General features: G+C 48.1%; 1 protein-coding gene and 1 non-coding gene across 8 annotated transcripts; both read left to right on the top strand.

Moving 5' to 3' along the window:
- The first annotated feature begins 1,033 nt into the window (after positions 1-1,033).
- Positions 1,034-14,870, top strand: TPD52L2 (TPD52 like 2). 7 transcript variants are annotated; one of them, XM_088523533.1, is made up of 10 exons: positions 1,034-1,095; positions 1,290-1,441; positions 2,525-2,673; positions 3,452-3,511; positions 4,827-4,886; positions 8,346-8,447; positions 11,805-11,831; positions 12,656-12,697; positions 13,867-13,915; positions 14,158-14,870. In XM_088523533.1, the coding sequence occupies exons 1-10, from the start codon at positions 1,077-1,079 to the stop codon at positions 14,251-14,253; spliced, it is 756 nt and encodes a 251-aa protein (XP_088379659.1). In that variant the 5' UTR covers positions 1,034-1,076; the 3' UTR covers positions 14,254-14,870. The 7 variants fall into 7 exon arrangements, with proteins under 7 accessions (XP_088379659.1, XP_088379662.1, XP_088379664.1 ...); XM_088523536.1 differs by lacking the exon at positions 3,452-3,511; XM_088523535.1 differs by lacking the exon at positions 4,827-4,886 and having other exon boundaries at positions 1,035-1,095.
- A 3,511-nt stretch (positions 14,871-18,381) lies between these two features.
- TRNAE-CUC (transfer RNA glutamic acid (anticodon CUC)) lies at positions 18,382-18,453 on the top strand. The gene has a single exon. It is a non-coding gene; the product is annotated as a tRNA-Glu (tRNA).

Genomic DNA, 18,453 nt, shown 5'->3' with positions numbered 1-18,453 from the left:
GGGAGGAAAACCACCCAGGATTGTGTTTCCAAGCGGCACCTCCATGTCTGGGAGCAGAGGGTGCCGCACTTCCCTGGGGCGCTCTGATCAGCATGGGCCACCCTCGTTCCCGCAGGATCACGGGGCCAGGGGAGGGAAGTGCCCATCAGTGATGAAGGAGCATGGCCAGAGCTGGCTCCGGAGCAGCCGCTCCCCTCCACGGGGACGAAGCCGCTCGGCCGCACGCGGCCTTCGAGGCTGGCGGCGCCGTGACATGGGCTCCAGGCCGGCACGCGGCTCCACAGCGGCTCAGGGAGCAGCGGGGACCTTCGGGGGTGGCACCAGGTCCCCCCATCCCAAAAGCCGGGTGAGCAGCCGGATCTGCTCGGCAGGGCCCCGGGGTGTTTCCCTCGGCGGAAGGAGGGGACGGAGTCGGAGCGGCACTGGGGCGCGGGGACGGCCGTGCTGGTGCTGCCACCTTCCCTCCAGACACGCGCACGGCACCGGGGACGAGGCCCGGCCCCGGGGCAGCTGCGGGGGCTGAGCCCCACGGCGGGGCCTGGCACCATGGAGGTCCCTGTGCCCCATGGCAGAGCCAGCACCCCGTGACCCATATGGGCCCCTGTGCCCCACGGTGTGACCCAGCACCCTGTGCCCTATGTGGGCTCCTGTGCCCTATATGGGTCCCTGTGCCCCATGCAAGTCCCTGTGCCCCACAGTGTGACCCAGTGCCTGGAGCCCCAATGGGTCCTTGCGCCCCACGGTGGGACCCAGAGCCCTGAGCCCCACACAGGCCTCATGATAGGACCCATTGGCCCAACGTGTTGCTGAACATGGAGGAACCGCCCACCCTTCCTAGTCTCCCTATGACGTCACACTCATCCCCGAGTCATGACGTAATTCCCAGGGCTCTGCGCTGACGTCACCGCCCCCCTCCCCGCTTGACGTTTCCGGCAGGCGGGGAGGGGGGAACGTGGCGCTGTCGCCATGGCGACGCGGAGGGTGACGCGCTCTCTCCGCGCCTCCCCGGAAGCGGGCGCGGCGCTAAGTGCGTCACGGCGGCGGCGGCGGTTTGTTCCGCGGGCCCGGGCGCGGCCATGGACAGCGCGAGCCAGGGTAGGCCCGGGACGGAACCAGAACCGGGGGCCAAGGCCTCGGTACCGGAACGGGGAGCGGGAGCGGGGCCGCGGCCCCGGGACGGGAACCGGAACAGGGAGTGGGGTCGCGGGAGTCGCTTGGGGCCCCCCGGGCCGCGTGGCCGCTGCGGGGCCAGCCCGAGCCCGCTCACGCGCCGCTCTCGCCCGCCGCAGACATCAGCCTGAACTCGCCCAGCAAGGGCCTCCTCTCCGCCGGCATGGCCGACGTGCCCGTGGACGGCGCCGCCGCGGCCGCCCCGCGGCCCCCCGCGCCCGACGGCCTCACGGCGGCCGAGGAGGAGGAGCTGCGCGCCGAGCTGGCCAAGGTAACGCGGCCCGGGGCCGCCGGGGCGCCTCCCGCGCGGGGTTGCACGCGAGCAGGGGGGCGGCTTTCCCGGTGCGTTTGCGTGTGTGCGGGTTCTGGAGCTCTCCCCGCGGTGTTAGAATCCCCGGGCTGACCAAACCTTCCTGCAAGGTGCTGCACTTGCTCTTCCCAGAACTGCCCGAAATCTAGGGAAATAAGTGGCTTTTTATGCTGTAAACTTAATTCAGGCTTTAGTTGAAGTGAGGAAACTCTTTAGGTGAGTGGTATGCAGAAAAGCTGCTCTTTAGTAGGAAGTTGAAACCATAATCTACTTGGTGTGTGTGTGTTTTTTTTTTTTTTTTTTTTTCTCTCTCCTGGGTTTTCCTTTTATGTATTTTTAGGGAATTATTTCTTTTCTTGCCTATGTACTGCTAAAATGCTTAGCCTTTGTAAGGTAATGACCTAAATGTAGGGCACCTAGGTTTTTAAAGTTTTTATTTATTTATTTATTTTCAATTTCTGTCCAAATCGTAGTAGAGAGTGGTTTCAGTTCTTCTCTGGTTCTTAATGATGTCAGATGAAGAAAATTACAGAAGCAACTGAAACCGGTTGTATCTTAGAATACCTTCAGGGTACTGAAAATGTTGTCCCTTGGGAGAGAGGGCTTGTTTCCATTTTATTTGACTTCAGCTTATTGAGACCCATATAACCCTCCACAACAGAGAAAAAAATGTTTTAATAATTTCAGAGGAAAATAATTATACAATATAAACCTTAGTTAATAAGAAGTATTTGGTACCTGATTTAAAATCATATCTGCTGTTACTGTAGAAATTGCGGTGCTGGGGTGAGTCCTGCTGGGTCTCCTTGGTGTGAGGTGGCCAATACAGCAGCTTTTGGGGTGTTTTCCTGGTGGCAGCCTGATGTTCAAGTGTCCCTTCCAAGTGTCATTTACAGTTGAACCGTGTGGTGCATGGAGAGTTTGCACCAGCTCTCTCATGCTGAGGTTAACGAAACCTTTCAAGTTTCCAGGGGGAGGGTTTCATGTAACTTTCAGAATTTCATCCTGCTGTGATATTAAGATGTGCCTGTGCCTCTCTCCAAGGTCGAAGAAGAAATTGGTACCCTCAGACAAGTTCTGGCTGCTAAAGAGAGGCACTGTGGAGAGCTGAAGAGGAAACTAGGTTTGACCCCCTTGGATGGGTTAAAACAAAACCTGTCAAAAAGCTGGCACGATGTCCAAGTCTCCAATGCGTAAGTGTTGTTTGTGTCTCGAGTTGTGCATTTAAATGTAACTCAATAGAAGTTATTTCCCATCATTGCGATCCAGGGCTTTTCCAAGTGGCTGGAGGCTTTTGCTGTGGTGGGTAAATAGAGAACAAATAAATGTGGTTGTTTTGTGGGCTCTGCGTGTCAGTGTCCTAATGTCAGAACTCTCATGTCCATAATCTTGATGAACAGCTGCTGAATGCTCTTTACAAGGAGGTTACATTTACATCACCCCTGAACAGAACAGCTCTGCTTCTTTCTGGTAGTTCTGCAGCTGCTACTACTCCATTCTGAGCTCAGGCTTAGAAGCAAAAAATGCTCAAGTCCTACTACATAATATTAGTTTGGGGATGTTTCCAAGGATGCGTAGCTTGAATTCAAAAGCCTGCACTTCCTGGGGCAAAAATATACAATACTTGTGTTAGGAGTGCAGTACACAAGCGTTTTGGCTCTGAGAAAATTGGAAATTAGACAGCAGGAGAGTCAAAGAGGTAAGTTTAAGGCCATGTTTGTGCCCAGGTGTGAGGCTGTCCATATCCACAGATTTGTTCAGTCTGAACAGTCCTGTGCTGTTCAGCAGCTCATTGGTGCTACTGCAGGGCAGATCTGTGGGCTGTCCATCTCGCTGTTTGTTCTTTCTTTTTCTCATCTCCCTTCCCCCTCCTTGCCCAATTTCTGTTACTCCTTTGTAACTTAAATCTGTCATTGTCTTCTAACAATGAATATTAAAGAAGTTATATTCATTAATACTTTCTGTTTCTAGTTATGTGAAAACATCTGAGAAACTTGGAGAGTGGAATGAGAAAGTGACCCAATCTGACTTGTGAGTGCCTTGGGCTCCCCAGCGATACCTCCTTGCTCCTTCCCCAGTTTGTGCTGCTTCTTGTTCTTTCAGGCATCAGGGGTGATCTGGAGCTGGAGGCATGGTGAAGCTGGAGTCAGGACTGTTACTGGTGGCATGCCTGACTTCAGCTGTGCACATCCCTCCATTGCGGAGGAGATGAACAAAACCTACTGCTCTCATCTCTCTGGTAGGCTTCCCACTGCAGAAGAAAAGTTCCAATCAGTTACCAGACCACACTTAATATGTTTTTTAAAAAAAACAAACAGCTGCAATTTCTTCTTTAGCTGTTCTTTATTAGGCTAGTCTGTTACCAGATGTCGTATCACTGGACCCCTATCTACTATGAAACTGCTTCTCTCTCTCTTCCTCACCAGATGTGGTAGCAATCAGCTTGGTTACTGGCTTTCTGTATGGCCATGAGGGGAGAGAAGGTTTTTGAAGGTGTTCAATGTAGCTGAAAACATGGGCTGTGCAAATCTGTGATGGTTTCCCCATGGGGACTCTGTTGGATTGATAAAAGTGTCCTTTCAGACAGCAGTGAATTTAGTCTTTGCCGTATACACAAGCAGGTGCTAAACGTGGGCAGCAAATGCCTGGCTGCTTTTGCTCGAACACGTTCTTTAGTTCTATTAGCTCTCAATTCATACTAGATGTACATCATTTTGATCTCTTTTGTATGTTTAAATGTCAAGGAGATCTTGAATCCCTTCTGAACTGAGGATTCTCTCCCTTCAGCATTCTGTGTTCAAGGAGTTGCTAGTTTAGCTGAAAGCGGATGTGGGTTGGAAGGTTTTTCTTTACTAGGCAAAATAACTAGCTCTGGCCTAATGAGGGATATTAACACTTCCTGAGTGACAGGAACTGCCTGACATGCATCGTCCCTTCTGGCTGCCTCTGTGTGTCCAGGTCATGGTGCATTGTTGCAGATTTGGGTGTGACAGTTTTTATTGTTGTGCTTAGCTCATTGCTCTGTGCTTTTTATTACATAGCTACCATGCAGTGTATAGGGAGGGAACAGGTGATAGTCTTTTGTGTGAAAAATCCTGGCCCCTTCTAAACTGCAGGTGCTTTATGCTCAATGTTTGAATGTGCTTAAATAGGGAAGAAAGCAGGATTTGGGTGTCTTCCTCTCAAACAACAACTCTTTTCCCTCTGACCTTGGGGGGGAAAATTGGTTGTTGAAATGAAACTTATAATACCTTAAGTATAAAGATGCGCTAATAATGTGGAGAGTGTCAAAAGAAGCATCTGTCATGAATCTTGGCACTGTGTCTAACCTCCATTGTGTTTGTAGATATCTTTCAGCCAGCAGCACACTGGAGGACTGGAATGAAAAATTAACTCAATCCGAAGCGTGAGTGTCTTAACCTTCAGCGTTAACAAATGCTTTCATGACAGCCTGCTGCCTCTAACAATCTCTGCCCTTGCTCACAGTTCTCTGCTTTGTCTAGTCTCCTATCTAAACTCTTTTTTCAAGCCTTGACTATTTTTTTTTAATTGATAAGAGTATCCTAAGAGTATCCTTTGTGAGAAGCAGCCTTTTCTCAGGTCAGTATTTGAATGACTTCACTGTGGTCCAAGTGACATCCTCTTCAAATGGCTGCCTGCTCTCACAGGGCACCTGGAAGGAGCCACTCAGTACCTGACACTTGTGTGCCCTGTTTTATAACATCAGCTGACAAGGTGTGGACCAGATTGGCCTCTTGTACCCCCTCAACATGTAACCAAGTTTCTCTGGGGACAGTGGGAACTCTTTTCCCCTCCTTTATTATCTGTTGAGCACAATAGGACTTTAGTGTCCAAGGCAGCTGTTCTATCACTTTGGAATCCCAAATGGACTTGGAACAGCTTAAACTTTACAGCTGTTATACTACTAGTTTTTTATCTATACAGTCTTAGTCATGTTTCTACTAAATGCCTGGAATTAAATTCTCATCTAGAAAGGCGTTATGAAAGTTGGCCTTCGTCCTTCGCACAGCATCTCTCCCACGGTGTATAAGGGAATCCTTGGCAGCAGTGAAGTGGGAGCAACTAGGTAGTGTTTTTATTTCCTAAATTCATTTAAACCATTGTGTGTGTAGGGCTTTGGTAAGACAAATTTACCAGTTCTTTGTAGTGGATATGAAATGCAGTCTTCTAACCTGAGCGTGCAAGAGGCAGCCCCAGAGCTGGCTTGCCAGTGGAAGTGCAGAGTGGAAGGCCCTCTTCATAACTCTGCTGGAAGGTGGGCACAAATAGGAAGCAGGAATATCAGAAAAACTTTCAAATAGGCAAGTTCTGCCTTCCAAGTTCTAGGAAGTTTTCTGGATCAAGCAAGATGTTGCGTTGTTGCTCGCTAAATAGCGAATTTATCCTTGCCGACTGTGTACATGATTCTGGCAGTGCTTAATCATAGCTCCTCCTTGGGTGTGCCTGCTAGATTAGACGACTGTCATATCTGTTTCCTTGTTTTTTAATGATAAGTGCAAGAAGAATACGGTAGCAGTGTGTTTCTGTAGCGTGCTGAAGGCCTGAGTAGCTGTGACACCAGCTTTCCTGCTTGCTTTGGCACTAGATGGTGGCAAGTCACGCTAACAAGGTAGCTACCAATTAAAATGAAGAGGCAAGGGCAACAAAAGTAAGATTCGAGCAGCATTTCAGAAGCAAACAGCTACCACTTGATCTAAAACTCAGTAAATACCAGGGGGCAAGCGAGGGAAGGAGCAGTCCGAGGTAGCCCTAGTTAAGTTGCATTGAGGTCTGGTGTACCTGGCTGTCCCAAATGCACTCCACGTGCATGCCCGTGCTGGCAGCTCTAGGTGAAACAGCTTCTTGCCTCAGCTGCATTTCCTTGACTCTGCCTCCTGCATTGCACTGGTGAGGTGTGCACGTGTGTGTGGAGTGGAGCTGTGACTGCAGAACCACATTAGGGATCTGATCTGGCAGTTGCCTTTTTTTTTTTTTTCTCTCCTTTTATTTTCTTTCCAAGCATATTTCATCTAGATCATTTCCTCCATCTACATCACTGTCAGCACAAACAGCTGTATTGGCATCACGGGGGAGCACACTAGGGCAGAAGGAACAACACTTGAGTGCTAGGTTGTCTTCAGTTGACTTACAAATAGTGCTGTTGAGTGTGAAATAACAGTTGGGAAGTTTCTCCCACCTTTATCTGCTGAAGCTAGGCCTAACACCCAAGCGTGCTGTGTGTGCAGTGTGACAGTGTCATTTGATTCTGTAAACTGTTCCTCTTATCACTGCTTTAGGACGTGGTGCTGATCAAGGAGAGTTGAATGCCAAGCTGTTTTTCTTGGCTGTAGTCAGCACAAGGTATTTTAATGGCCATAAGGTCTTAGCTGTCCCTGCTGGATAATTTTAAATCCTATCCCATGGTAGTTTGCCAGCCTGTGCCGGAGAGGAGCCGGCCTGCTCAATGGGAGGGATAGAAGTTCCAAAGAAGCCCTGGGATTCAAATTTGCTTGCTGTGATAGGAGAGTTTGTATACGAGCAAGGGGCATTCGTGCTAACTGCCTTGCTCAGCCATCTCAAATGACGACTTCTCACTAAACATCTTGCTGTGAAGAAGCAGTGCTGAGTTCCTGCTATCTGAGCATAGTCTAATGGATTCTGCTGGGGTCACTGAATTCGTCTGGGAAGTGGCTGGGCTATAGGAGTGAAGAGACCTTCTTCAGCAGCAGGAGATGTGGTAGCAAAGCTCATGCATTTTAGCCTTGTTCAGCACAAGTCTCGCACAAATTCATGATTCGGAAACACTTGATTAGAGTCTAAAAAAATAACAACAACAACAAAACACAAGCAATATGTTGTCAGTAGTCTTGTCCAAATTCAGTTCAGATGCTGCCTCCTGCCCTCATGAGTGGAGGGGATGAGGCATAAAGAATTAAGTCGTCTGTAGACATGTTGCTTCTGGCTTTGGAGTTGAGAAGCGAAAGTTGGGTCATTTTTAGATGTCCTTCTCTTAAATATTCTAATAGGATGAGCAAATTGTAATGGATAGGCAAAAACAAACAAAACCCAAGCCTAATTCTTTGTAGTAGGAATTTGGCTTAAGTTGCTGGACTTGTTTTCCTCTTTGAATCTTTTATAATTTGAAGAATGCCATGAGTCTAGCTATTAAACACAAACTGCAGAATAGCTTAGGATGAATTAATGAAAAAGGCTCAAAGATTCTTAGTTCCTAAGACTGTCTTATTTGAAGGAAACCAGGGTTCTCAAGTCCGTCTTACCTGCTTTGTGTATAAACTCCTCAAATGTAGCCAGCTGGCAAGTACAAGCTGTCAGACTTACTGTGGTTGATGGTAACTGATGGGAAATTCCCTACCAATTCAATTCTAAACTGCAGTTGTAGAGGTAATGCTCACTTCTGCATTTCTTTTCTAGACAGTAGAGTCAGCCTTGCCTCTTTCCTCCATTTCCTAACACTACAGCCAATGTTGTAACTTCAGGAATAGGTTCTTTGACTTGCTTTCTCAAGGTGATCAAAATGCCGTTATAGAAAAAATGGAGTATGATGCAGTGATGTGTAATTTCCATGTGGAAAACTGGGATTTTTTTTTCCCGTTTGTGAGATTTACATGTAAAGCTAAAATGGCAAAATTTCTAACATAAGTGTATGGAAAGGTTAAGCCTATACATGCTGCCTTCTTAAAACTTGGTCTCTGAGTATGTGCAAGACTGGAGTGGGCTCTTTTAGCAAAGTCAGTGCAGCTCACTAACCTAGCTTTTCTCCTTTAACATGGGTTCCTTGCTCAAAATGATGGGGTACTTCCGGATACTATGTGTGAATTCAACTTAACATTTTTCTCCTACTTAGTTATAAGAAGACCCAGGAAACCCTGTCTCAGGCAGGACAGAAGACTTCAGCAGCCCTTTCCAATGTAGGTTCTGTCATCAGCAGGAAACTTGGCGACATGAGGTAAGATTCCTGTTTTATGCTCTAGTGCTTTGATTTACAATTTAAACGGTTTTGAGACTGTAGACAGCAGCTAGGCTGCTTCCATTCTTTTCTACCTGGTTGGCAGCACTTTCCTAGTCATGGACCACCACCTTCCATGTGGTTCTGTACATCAGATTTTAGAACACATTAAATGCTCCTAAAAACTCCTCAGCTCTGGCTCAGGTTCTTTCCCAGTTTCTCAGTCATACAAAGCTTAATGGTAGAGTTTGGTAATTTTCCTCGTTTGTGAGTTTAAGCTGAAGACTGTTTCTACATTAATAGTGGTGTCAAAGGCTTTCATGCAAAATACTTCCCACACTTTTTTTCTCAGAATTGAGAGCTAATTCTTAATGTACAAACTGTCTGTATTGTTAAGGAGGCGTTCTTGGAGCTTGTATGTAATGTGAAGTGCCCAATCCTGGATTGAACAGGCAGTTGTCATTCCTTGTAGGGACTTTCCCCTTCCACTGTGGCTGGGAGTATCGAAGTGGTAAGAATTTGTTGGTCTCTGATCACATAGTACTGAAAATCTAAATCTGTCCTCTGTCAGGGAGTGCAAATATTGCTGAGTGTTTCTGATATTTCACTTTCTCTGAATCTAGGGAGCCAGCCAGTTCTCTGATAGCCAGTTCTGTATTCAAAATTTACTTTCTTTCCAGAAAATCACTTTCTCTTCTGAAAGAAGAGATTTATATATAATCACCTGAGCCACTGAGGGATAGATACTAGCAACATGTACTCACAATATGTTTTCCTAAGCTTATAATGGCGAAAATATTTGGTTATTGCCTTCTGTAGCCTGCTTGGACTGTTATAGCCAGGACATGAGAACTGAGCTTTTTGGGCCAAACAGGGAACTCGGGGGTTGGTCTTGCTGCCAGAAGCAGCCCCAGTCCCGCCTGTGCTCGTGGGGCTGCTGGAATGCAGTTTGCTGTGCAGCTGTACGAGTGTCCCTGCTGTCCCAGGAGAGGGGACAGAGGGCATGCGTGCCCCAGGGACGAGCAGAGCTGCCACTCCCGGTGACAGAGCTGGCCTGGCTGATAACACACGGATCAGAGCTCTGCACCAGGAGCCTCATCACTCACACCCTTATTCCTTTCTACAACTAACACCTCGAGGCATGTAATAGTAAATAGAGGCAGCTTCTGTTTTATTGATAACTGGGGTGGTTCCACCAAAGTTATTCCGATGGGATTTGCTTTGTATATGTGGCCCTGTGGGGAAACACAGTAATGGTTTTTAAGAAGCCTTGCAGTTTCTCTGATATAATCTTGATGTCTTCTCTGTTGTATTCAAGCCTTGATATTTCTGATTCTGAATGAAGTTTAACTTCTGAGCATAAACTTGCACAGGAACTTTACTGTTTGCTACTCCTGCCAAGTGAAACTGTAACTGGTGTTTTGATATGTGATCAGAGATTACAGGAGTGAAGTCTGTTTTATTGCTGTGATCACTTCTCTGGATGGCTGGGGATGATATTTGTTCTTGGAGAATCTGGTTCTGGGCCTCATGGCCTACACCGATCTGTGTTGTTGCTGTACTTTTTCCTCTTACACTACAAATGCACTTGTAAAGAAGGTTTATTTTCCAACACTGGACGTGTTGAGATAACAGAACGGATTTCCTTGTTTAGTCAGCTTTCACCGGTGATAAATGCAAGGACGGGATGCTGAAGGGGACAAACACCTCAGATTTTCATTCACGGGGTGTGGTCATAATTCCATTAAAAGTGCCCTGGCAGAAGTGCTAGGAAATGAAAGTAAATTATCCTTGGGTTAAATCTTCAACAGAGTGCTTTATTCTGCTCAGAGCACTCAAATGCTATAGCTGCTGACTGCGAGGAGAAATTGTGATGTTTGTGATTACTGTGCTAAGTGTGTGAGAACTGTTGCTCTATTAGATTGCCATGGCAGGGGGGAAATGCATCTTAATATATTGATTTTTTTTTCTCAAGTTTTGGCCAGTTCAGCCCTTTCTGTTATCTCCACTTGCAGTTAAAATAAATTGTCTTTTAGACATTATTGCTACATTTTACTAGTTCACTAACCTGCAAGTTGCAAGTGTGTTCTTTTGATCTGCAAGCAGCTTGCTTCATGGCGTTGTGATACCTTTCATGTTGTCTTCAGTTTGCTACTGTACATAATACTACAAGCAAGCTCATTATAAAATATTAATTTGAGTCCCAAAGGTGGCTGCTGTTTCATGAATTTATGTAAACTTTAAATCTTCATGAAAAGAAGAAACAGGTAACTCTTAATTCCAGGTCAAGAATCTGAGTAAACTTGCTTGTAGAATTACCTACAGAGTCGCATGGTGCATGGGCATGTGCTATTTGGTTCCTTCTCTTTAAGTGAGAGCAAGGAGAAGGTTGACTTCTAGCATGTAAAGATGACAGGAAAAGCTCTGGCCAGCCAAAGAGCTGACTGCAGTAGCTGGGGAAATGAAATCACAATGTTTAACAGCTTTGCCCTAGCTGTAAGGAAGGGCCCTTGGGCTCTTTGCCAAGTACTTCACATCCAGCTTGCCATGACTGCTTCCTCCTGTGGAAACAAAAATGATCTTGAAGTGGAAAACAACACTGCTGCTTCCAGTAGAGAAGGCTCTTTAGACCATCTTGACAATTTTCTTATTAGCTGAGTAGAAAACCTTGGTCTGTTATTTCAGACTGAAATTGTAAAATCAGGCATGGGAATCTGGTAGCTTCCTTTTAGCCTTGAAACCTAAAAATGGGCAATCAGCACTTGGGTTGTGGGATAATTATCACACCTTCCATTCAATGTTCTTACCTCTTGCATGCCAAGACCTTTTCTTTGTTGTTACCGTTTCAATTTAAGATCTGCAGGCTTGGCCAGGTGACCTGCAGACATCATTTGGTTCTTGGTGGGGAGGTTCTCAACCAGCAGACTTAGCAAGGCTGTCTTTAAATGACAGCTTATGGCTTTTGTGTTGGATTTTCAAAGGGGGATAGGGAGGTAGATAAGATGCCTTATTCGGCTAATTTGGTAAATGATAAAACCTCAGTTTAGGAAAAACTGCTTTAAAGTTTTGCATGAAAGCAGTGGCTCTGGATGAGTAGGATTTTCCCCTTTTCCCTCCCCACCTCAATTCAGCATCCGTATTCTAAAAGGTAATGTAAATTCTGTTCTTGTCCTTTTGGGAACCTCTTATCTTGGGTTGGTTGAGATGATGAAAATCTTGAGGCTTCCTCCTGGGTAGCTGACTCTGTTGTCTCATGACCATATCCTTTCTTAGCAGTCCTGCATCTCATGTTCACATCTGTACAAGTGTCTGACTGTTGCTTTTCTTTTCTCCCTTTGCTGTCGTGGGTTTCCTCAGGGCTCACCCCTTCTCGCATTCTTTTAGGTAAGATTCCCTTGGAGGAAAAAAGAGCATGTGTTGCCCTGCAGACATTAAAGGGGAGGTTCATTGTGTAAAGCTTGCCAGTGCTTCTGAAATGGAATGAGAAACCTAGCTCAAACCTGTATTTATTCCCTTATTTATTATTTTATTTTGCGGCTACAACTTGCAGTGCAGGTTGAGAGTACGACACAACAAGTATAAATCCTCCAGCCTCCTTAATTCCAGTGTAATGGGACCACGAGCAGTTTACAGCAGCTTGTCAGTTGGAAAGCTTATGCCTCAACATGTTTTTTGTTAGCCCTTGGTGCATGTTTTCACACTGTTCTATCAGCCCAAGTTTGGGGAAAGAAAACTGGTAGGAAACCTTTACCAGGAGAGCTGGATTATGTGAGTAACTTGATGCAGTAAAGGCAGTTGTGCCTATTTTTCCTTTCCTAGAGGTGCGCCATCATCACCCCTCAGGCCTTTGAGCATAGGCCAGGTGTCCCCTGTGTCTTGAGCATAGCTTAAAAGCCTTTTTCTAAATATTGTATTGTGGGAGATTTGCTTTCTTCTATTGGCACAAGCAAATCTATCCACCAAGCTTTAAGAAAGCCTTTAAAAGATGCCCTCTGTTCATGTTTTGCTCTTTAATACTCACGCTAACAGTCCTATAACTGCAGAACTAGTTCTGGGCTGCAGGTTGTGCAAACAAGGGACGAGAGGGACAGCACTTCAGCTTCACCCATCCACAGCAGCAGGCGCTCGGAAGCGGGGAATATGCTGCTTTTACTCTGTCTGTGCTAAAAATTGTCTTTTTCCTCCTTGTTCTGAATGCTTGCGAGCAGCAGCTACTCCATCCGCCACTCGATAAGTATGCCGGCGATGAGGTAACGTGGCTCGGGCTGTGTCCTGAGGGCTAGCTGGGCGCGTGGCTGCCCCGTCCCCTCTGGGGGACCTGGGCTTCTTGTTTGGGACTCACTTCAGCTGAAGCCACTTAGATTATGGGGTAACTGTGTCCTGCAGCTTGAGTAATCCAAGGCTTTAATTAGTTACTTGCTGTTTTTATGGTTATTAGCACCTGTGTTGCAACTGTACCAAAGTCCACCTGCAATTCATGGCTTTTGGAGATGCCCGAGGGGGAGTGCAGTTCTCGCTGTGCAGCACAGCCATTGCTAACGCCAAGATGAATCCGACCTTGGATCTTTTGTCTCCAGCCTAGGGGCTAGGAGTCCTTCCCAGGGTGCTTCGTGGTGCACTAGGTGATGTCCATGGAGAAGAAACCATGGCCAGAACTGGACCGGGCTCACAGAACCCCTCTCCCTGCTCATCCTTATCTCAGACTGAGAGAGGTTGTTAATGAGCACAGATATAAAGTGGTTCTTCCAAAAGGATCTGGCTTCAGGCCAGTCATCTCCGAGCCCCTGGTGCTTTATAACCGCCTGGTCTGAAAGCTCAGCACAGAGCACTGCCCTGGAGTGGGCCATAAGCAGAGGAGCTTGTCAGACAGGCACATGACTGGCCGCCTTTGTTGAAATATGAAATTATCTGCTTATATTGTTGTGCTGAGGTTTAAGAGTATTTCCTGGTACAAACGATCACTTCTTTGGCAGTAAAACACTCACAGGTTCATGCATGTAGCCATTCCCCTTCCTGCTAGCAGGATATGATATGAGAAGCTGAAGCTTTTAAATCCTTTTTGGCTTTTTCTCTATCTTATTTTAAGAAAGTTTGCTTTTAGCTGGAAGCCTTGTAAACCTAAGGACTAGTTTCTTTTCTACTTATGCACTGGCTCCCTGGTGAATTGGGATCTTTTTCTCACTGAGTTCTCAGCTTGAACAATTAAATTGGAATATGCAGAGCCCTGTGCTATAAATGTCTCTTCAGAGCTTGTTTTTGCCTGGTATGTGAGGGATTCTTGCTACTAGGTATCTGAGTGAGGAGCTGAACATGCTCTGGGTGCTGCTGTCCTTGCACGGGGAGGGCCAGATAGCCCGGTCACAGCATGTGGCATATTTTAGTTAAGAACTAACTTGTTTTTGTTCTGCTCCCTTTCAAGGAATTCCGCAACCTTCAAGTCGTTTGAAGATAGAGTTGGGACCATAAAGGTAAATGTCTGCTCTGTTTCATAAACATAGTGTAAAATTCCAAATAGCAACTCAATTTCTGCAGTGTTTTTCTTGCAGACTAGTATTCATGTTAAAGGCCTCTCAGATATGTGAAGTCTGCTACAGGAGGTGACCTTGACAAAGTGGGGTTGACTTGGCATTCTCAGGGCTGGTTTCTTGTTTTCCTAACGTTCTTCTCAGGGCTGGTTTCTTGTTTTCCTAACGTTCTTCTCTCGTTTCAGAACAGAGTGGTGGGCAGCAGGGAAAACAGCACTGACGGCCTCCACTCCCCACCGGGCACTGGCGAGAAACCTCCCCAGGACAACGCTCCTTTCTAGCCCTGCTTGTGGCTTTGCACGGCTGCAAGAGCAAGCCCCCTTCCTCCCAGACCTTCACCACAGCAGCAACATGCGAGTCCAAGAAGGGGCTGAGAGCCTGTCTGGAGAGATCCATAATCCATTCATAGACACTGTTACTGGATCCAAGTCAACGAGAATGCAAAGTTTTGTACACAAATATTTTACACTAAAGTTTGTAGATTAAATGTATCACTGTGCTGTCCTCTTGGGAGAGCACTTAAAATGGAGTTTCCTCAAGGTAGCTCAGAAATGCTGTTGGTATAGGGAAAAAAACCCCAAACTTTTCCATGTCTGTTATAACTCTGAACAGGAAAAAAATGTCCCTGTGAGCAGGGAAAGGAGGAGAACAGTTAAAGTGCATAAGGATCTTAGTGTCAGCCTCTGGCTGTGCTCTGTTCAGAGCACACCACCCAGTTACCCTGTGATCTCCCGGGCTTCTCCCATTACTGTTTCTTCCTGCTCTCAGTGGGAGTAGTCTGGTAAATGGAGTAAACGTCTTTTTTTTTCTGGGCTCCCAAAAGGGAAACTTCACTTAGCAGCTGCCTCGTTGTTACACTAATGCTCTAGCTTTAAGAAAACTAAAATCTTTATTTTTAAATGCAATGAACTTTAAGAAAAAACTTTAAAAAAAAAAAAAAAAAAAAAAAAAAAAAGCTTTGACATCTTATAGGGCAGTGTTCCTCTGGACTCTGAATGCAAGCCTTACATCACTTTACGCTTTACTTGTTTATAAGTTTTTTCTCTATAGCGGACTGTGAGAGTTATAAAGCTGGATAGTGAGCACTGGAGTTCTGCATCGTATGTAGTAGCAGCATGCTTCTAAGCCAGGTCTTGTGTTAATTCTCAGTGGTGCACTCTGTTGCTTGAGTGTATGAAACTTGCTTCTCCCTTCTCAGCTGATGCCTTCATCCTTGGAGGAAGGATTTCCCAAGGCTGCTAGCAAGAGGCCCATGTTAGGGACAGGCAAAGCTGTCTCTAGCCCCACGGACGCTGCGTTGGAGGGACTTTGCTGTGTGGGACACTCCGCCCGGTACATCTCACTGTCAATATCCTCTCTGAGAGCCCCAGCTACAATGTTTGAGTTGTGGGGTGGAACTCAACCCGTTCCCAAAGTGGCTCTTCTGATGTTCAGCCTCTCTGCTCAGCACCTGTGCAACTAAGCTTTCCTATAGAGGCCTGATCTTATTCTAGGCGAGGTGCCTCCACATCAGAAGTACCCGGAGTGAGCAATTCTGTGCCTTAGAGGCAAAATGGGACTGACTCAGGTCTTCAGGCTTGTTCATGTACATACCCGAGTAGTTAGTGGCCCTCGCCCCGGAGGGGCTGCCCCTTCTCTAGAGAAGCAAGTTTGGGCACTGAGGTCTTCTAATTAATTTCGGTTCCCCTTGGCCTCCTCCCTCCCTGGGTCTGGGCACAGACGAGGTCCTCGAGGGCAGGTGTGCGGGCACTAGGTGGGGTGTAGAGTGTCATTCCTGGGCTTTCCTGTTTGCGACTAAAACAGCGTCCGTGCGAGGAGCGGTGTCAGTGACGTGGGTACTGCTGGAGCTTAGGTATTGAACTGTTTCTCTTTGCAGATGAATACAGAGGAAAAGTATCAATAAAGCATTCCTTTGGGAGAAAAGGGGGTGGCTGGATTTTGTCTCCTTTGATTTAACAGCACTGAAATTTCTCTGTAGCTGTTTGAATGCAGTGGGCAAATGCCAGCAACTGGCAGTAAGCTGAGGTAGGAAATGCCCCTCTCTGACTTGTTGCTTTGTGCGATCTCTGGAATTTTTTTTTTTCCATAATGCATTAAATAGTTTCCAGTCTGGTATTTCCTGTTTGAGTAGTAAAACACCACCTGCTTCTGACACGTCTGCTCTGTGCCCCCTGAAGTGGGGGGCACTGCAGCCCCGTGCGTCTCCTCGGAGCCATGGGGCACCTTTCCCCCCAGCGTGGGTGCTGCAGGTCGGCCCCGCGTGCCCGGCGCTTCCTCGTCCCGTTTCTCTGGTTTACAGCGTGGGGCTGTGGTTGTGCAGTGACCTTGGCAGCTGGAGCTGAAGCTTGAGAAACTTTTACTGTGAAAAAGGAGCAGCTGTGGTGCTGGCTCGGATACACTGTGCACTGCCCCGGGGCTTGGAGCTGCGGGGCAGCTGCTGCTGATTGAAGCAGCGCTGCAAAAGGGAAGGGGGGAGCATGCGCCTTGGGTGGGATCTGCTCCCGTATATGTGTGTGTATATATACATATATATATATATATATTTGACTTGCTGACTTCCCTCAGTAAAACTGCATCTCTGTAAGAGGTTTAAGAGCCAAGGGTTCCATGTAACAGCTGTTCCTCTGTAGATGGGGGATCCTAGAGCTGGCAGGGAGAGCTACAAGCATAGAAAGATGCTTTCCTTTGTGCTAGTCTCTTCTGTGATGGGAAAACCCAGGGTCAGGAGTGTTGGCAGCCTCCTTGGCAGCTCTTGAGCATGCACCCGCCCTGCTGTATGCAGGGGAACAGGATTCAGTGGCAACATTTCACTTCTGTTCCCTGCTGCAGCGAAGTGCCAGGGATGGGGTCAACCTCCAGCTCCTCTGGGCCCCAAGGGGAAGTTCCTGGGGGCTTCCTGACATTTGTGCCCTGCCTCGGAGGATGAGAGAGGAGGCCAAGTGGAGCAGGATGACTCAGTCCTGTGTCTCTGGGGGTTTCCTCCACCTCAGTGTGTAAATGCACCCGTGGCCGCGTGATAGGCTCTGGGCTGCACCCTTAGCTGCCCGACGTGGAAGGGAGAGGCTGGAGATCGGCCTGTACAGGGCACCGAAATCACCTGCGATGTCGCAGAGAAACTTCCCTGACACGAAGGGAGAGGGTGGGCGAGCTCTAGGGACAGTGCTGGGGAAGTGGGTCGCTCCATCCTGCAAAGCAAGAACAGGCAGCTACGAGAGGAAATTAAAAAGCGACTGATCGCAAAAACATAAAAAGAAGCGTTTTCGCCTTGCTAGAAAGAGTTATTTTTCTTTTGATTTATTGGTAAGGGGTTTGACATTTATGCTTGCAACAGGAGTTGCACAACTGCTGCAGGGGCTGGGAGCCCATGGGTCCCATAGGGCAGTGGGATGGAGATGGCAGCTGGAGGGAGAGCAGCCCTGTTTCTTCCTGGGAAATCAGCCCCATCCCTGGGCTATGGACAGCAGCTCCTGGCCTTTTCCCAGCTGGATACTGGGGGCTCTGGCTGGGTCCTGCACGGGCCTGGGGTGAGTCCAGCCAGTTTCCGAATTGCAGGCTTGTGCCTGGGGATCCAGGTGCGATATCTGTGTGGGAACATCAGCACCGCTGCCCGGGAGCTGCAGCAGGAGCAAGGACGGGGCAGGGCCGGGGGCGGCGTGACGAGCAGCATCGCTCCAGCAGAACCGGCTTCGTCATCCCCCACTGCTTTGGAACAGGAGTCGGAGGCAGCAGCAGGAAAGGCCCCCGGGAGCAGCACGGAGCGGGAGATGCGCAGCTGATGCGGCGGTGCTACCGGCGCCTGCTGGCCTGTGGCTCCATCACAGGAAACATGCCAGCCCATGAGAAATGCTAGTGTTCCCCCTGGGAATGTCCTGAACCCCAGGAAATTCGAGCTGCTGGGAAAAGTGCCTAGACTCCAAGCTTTTTTGTTAAAAGAATAAACAAAAGCAGCTCTCCTTTCATCGTAGAGCCGTGGTTCTTCATTCAGCTTGCTTAGAGCCACACTCTGGTTGCCAGTGGCATTGGGCCAGCAGAAGCTGCTGGGGACACGTGGGATGAGGCTACAGGCAGCGCTGCCCTGGGGAAGGGGCTGCAAAATCCGTTTTAAAGGAGATCTGCACCAGCAGCGCAGCAACCCCCGGCTTTGTGGGCAAGACCCCAGGCATGTGTGCTGCAGTTCCTACCACCCTATACCTCCTGCAGCCCCTAGACCCCCCTGCAGCCCCATAGATTCCCCTGCAGCCCCGTAGGTCCCACTGCAGCTCCATAAATTCCCTTGCAGCCTCATAGACCCCCTGTAGACCCCCCTGCGGACCCCGCCGCGCCCCTCCCCGCCGCCAGGGGGCGCTGCGGCCGTGCCGGGCCCCGGGCAGCTCCTCACGAGCAGCGGGCCAGACCCAGACTTGCACAGCTCCCTGGTGGTCTAGTGGTTAGGATTCGGCGCTCTCACCGCCGCGGCCCGGGTTCGATTCCCGGTCAGGGAA

Source organism: Tinamus guttatus, unplaced genomic scaffold, assembly GCF_059628265.1.
Source record: "Tinamus guttatus ecotype Peru unplaced genomic scaffold, ASM5962826v1 Tinamus_guttatus_pri_ptg000194l, whole genome shotgun sequence".
Lineage (NCBI taxonomy): Eukaryota > Metazoa > Chordata > Aves > Tinamiformes > Tinamidae > Tinamus > Tinamus guttatus.
The sequence above is the reverse complement of the archived record's forward strand: the minus strand, read 5'-3'. Positions and strand labels throughout refer to the sequence as shown.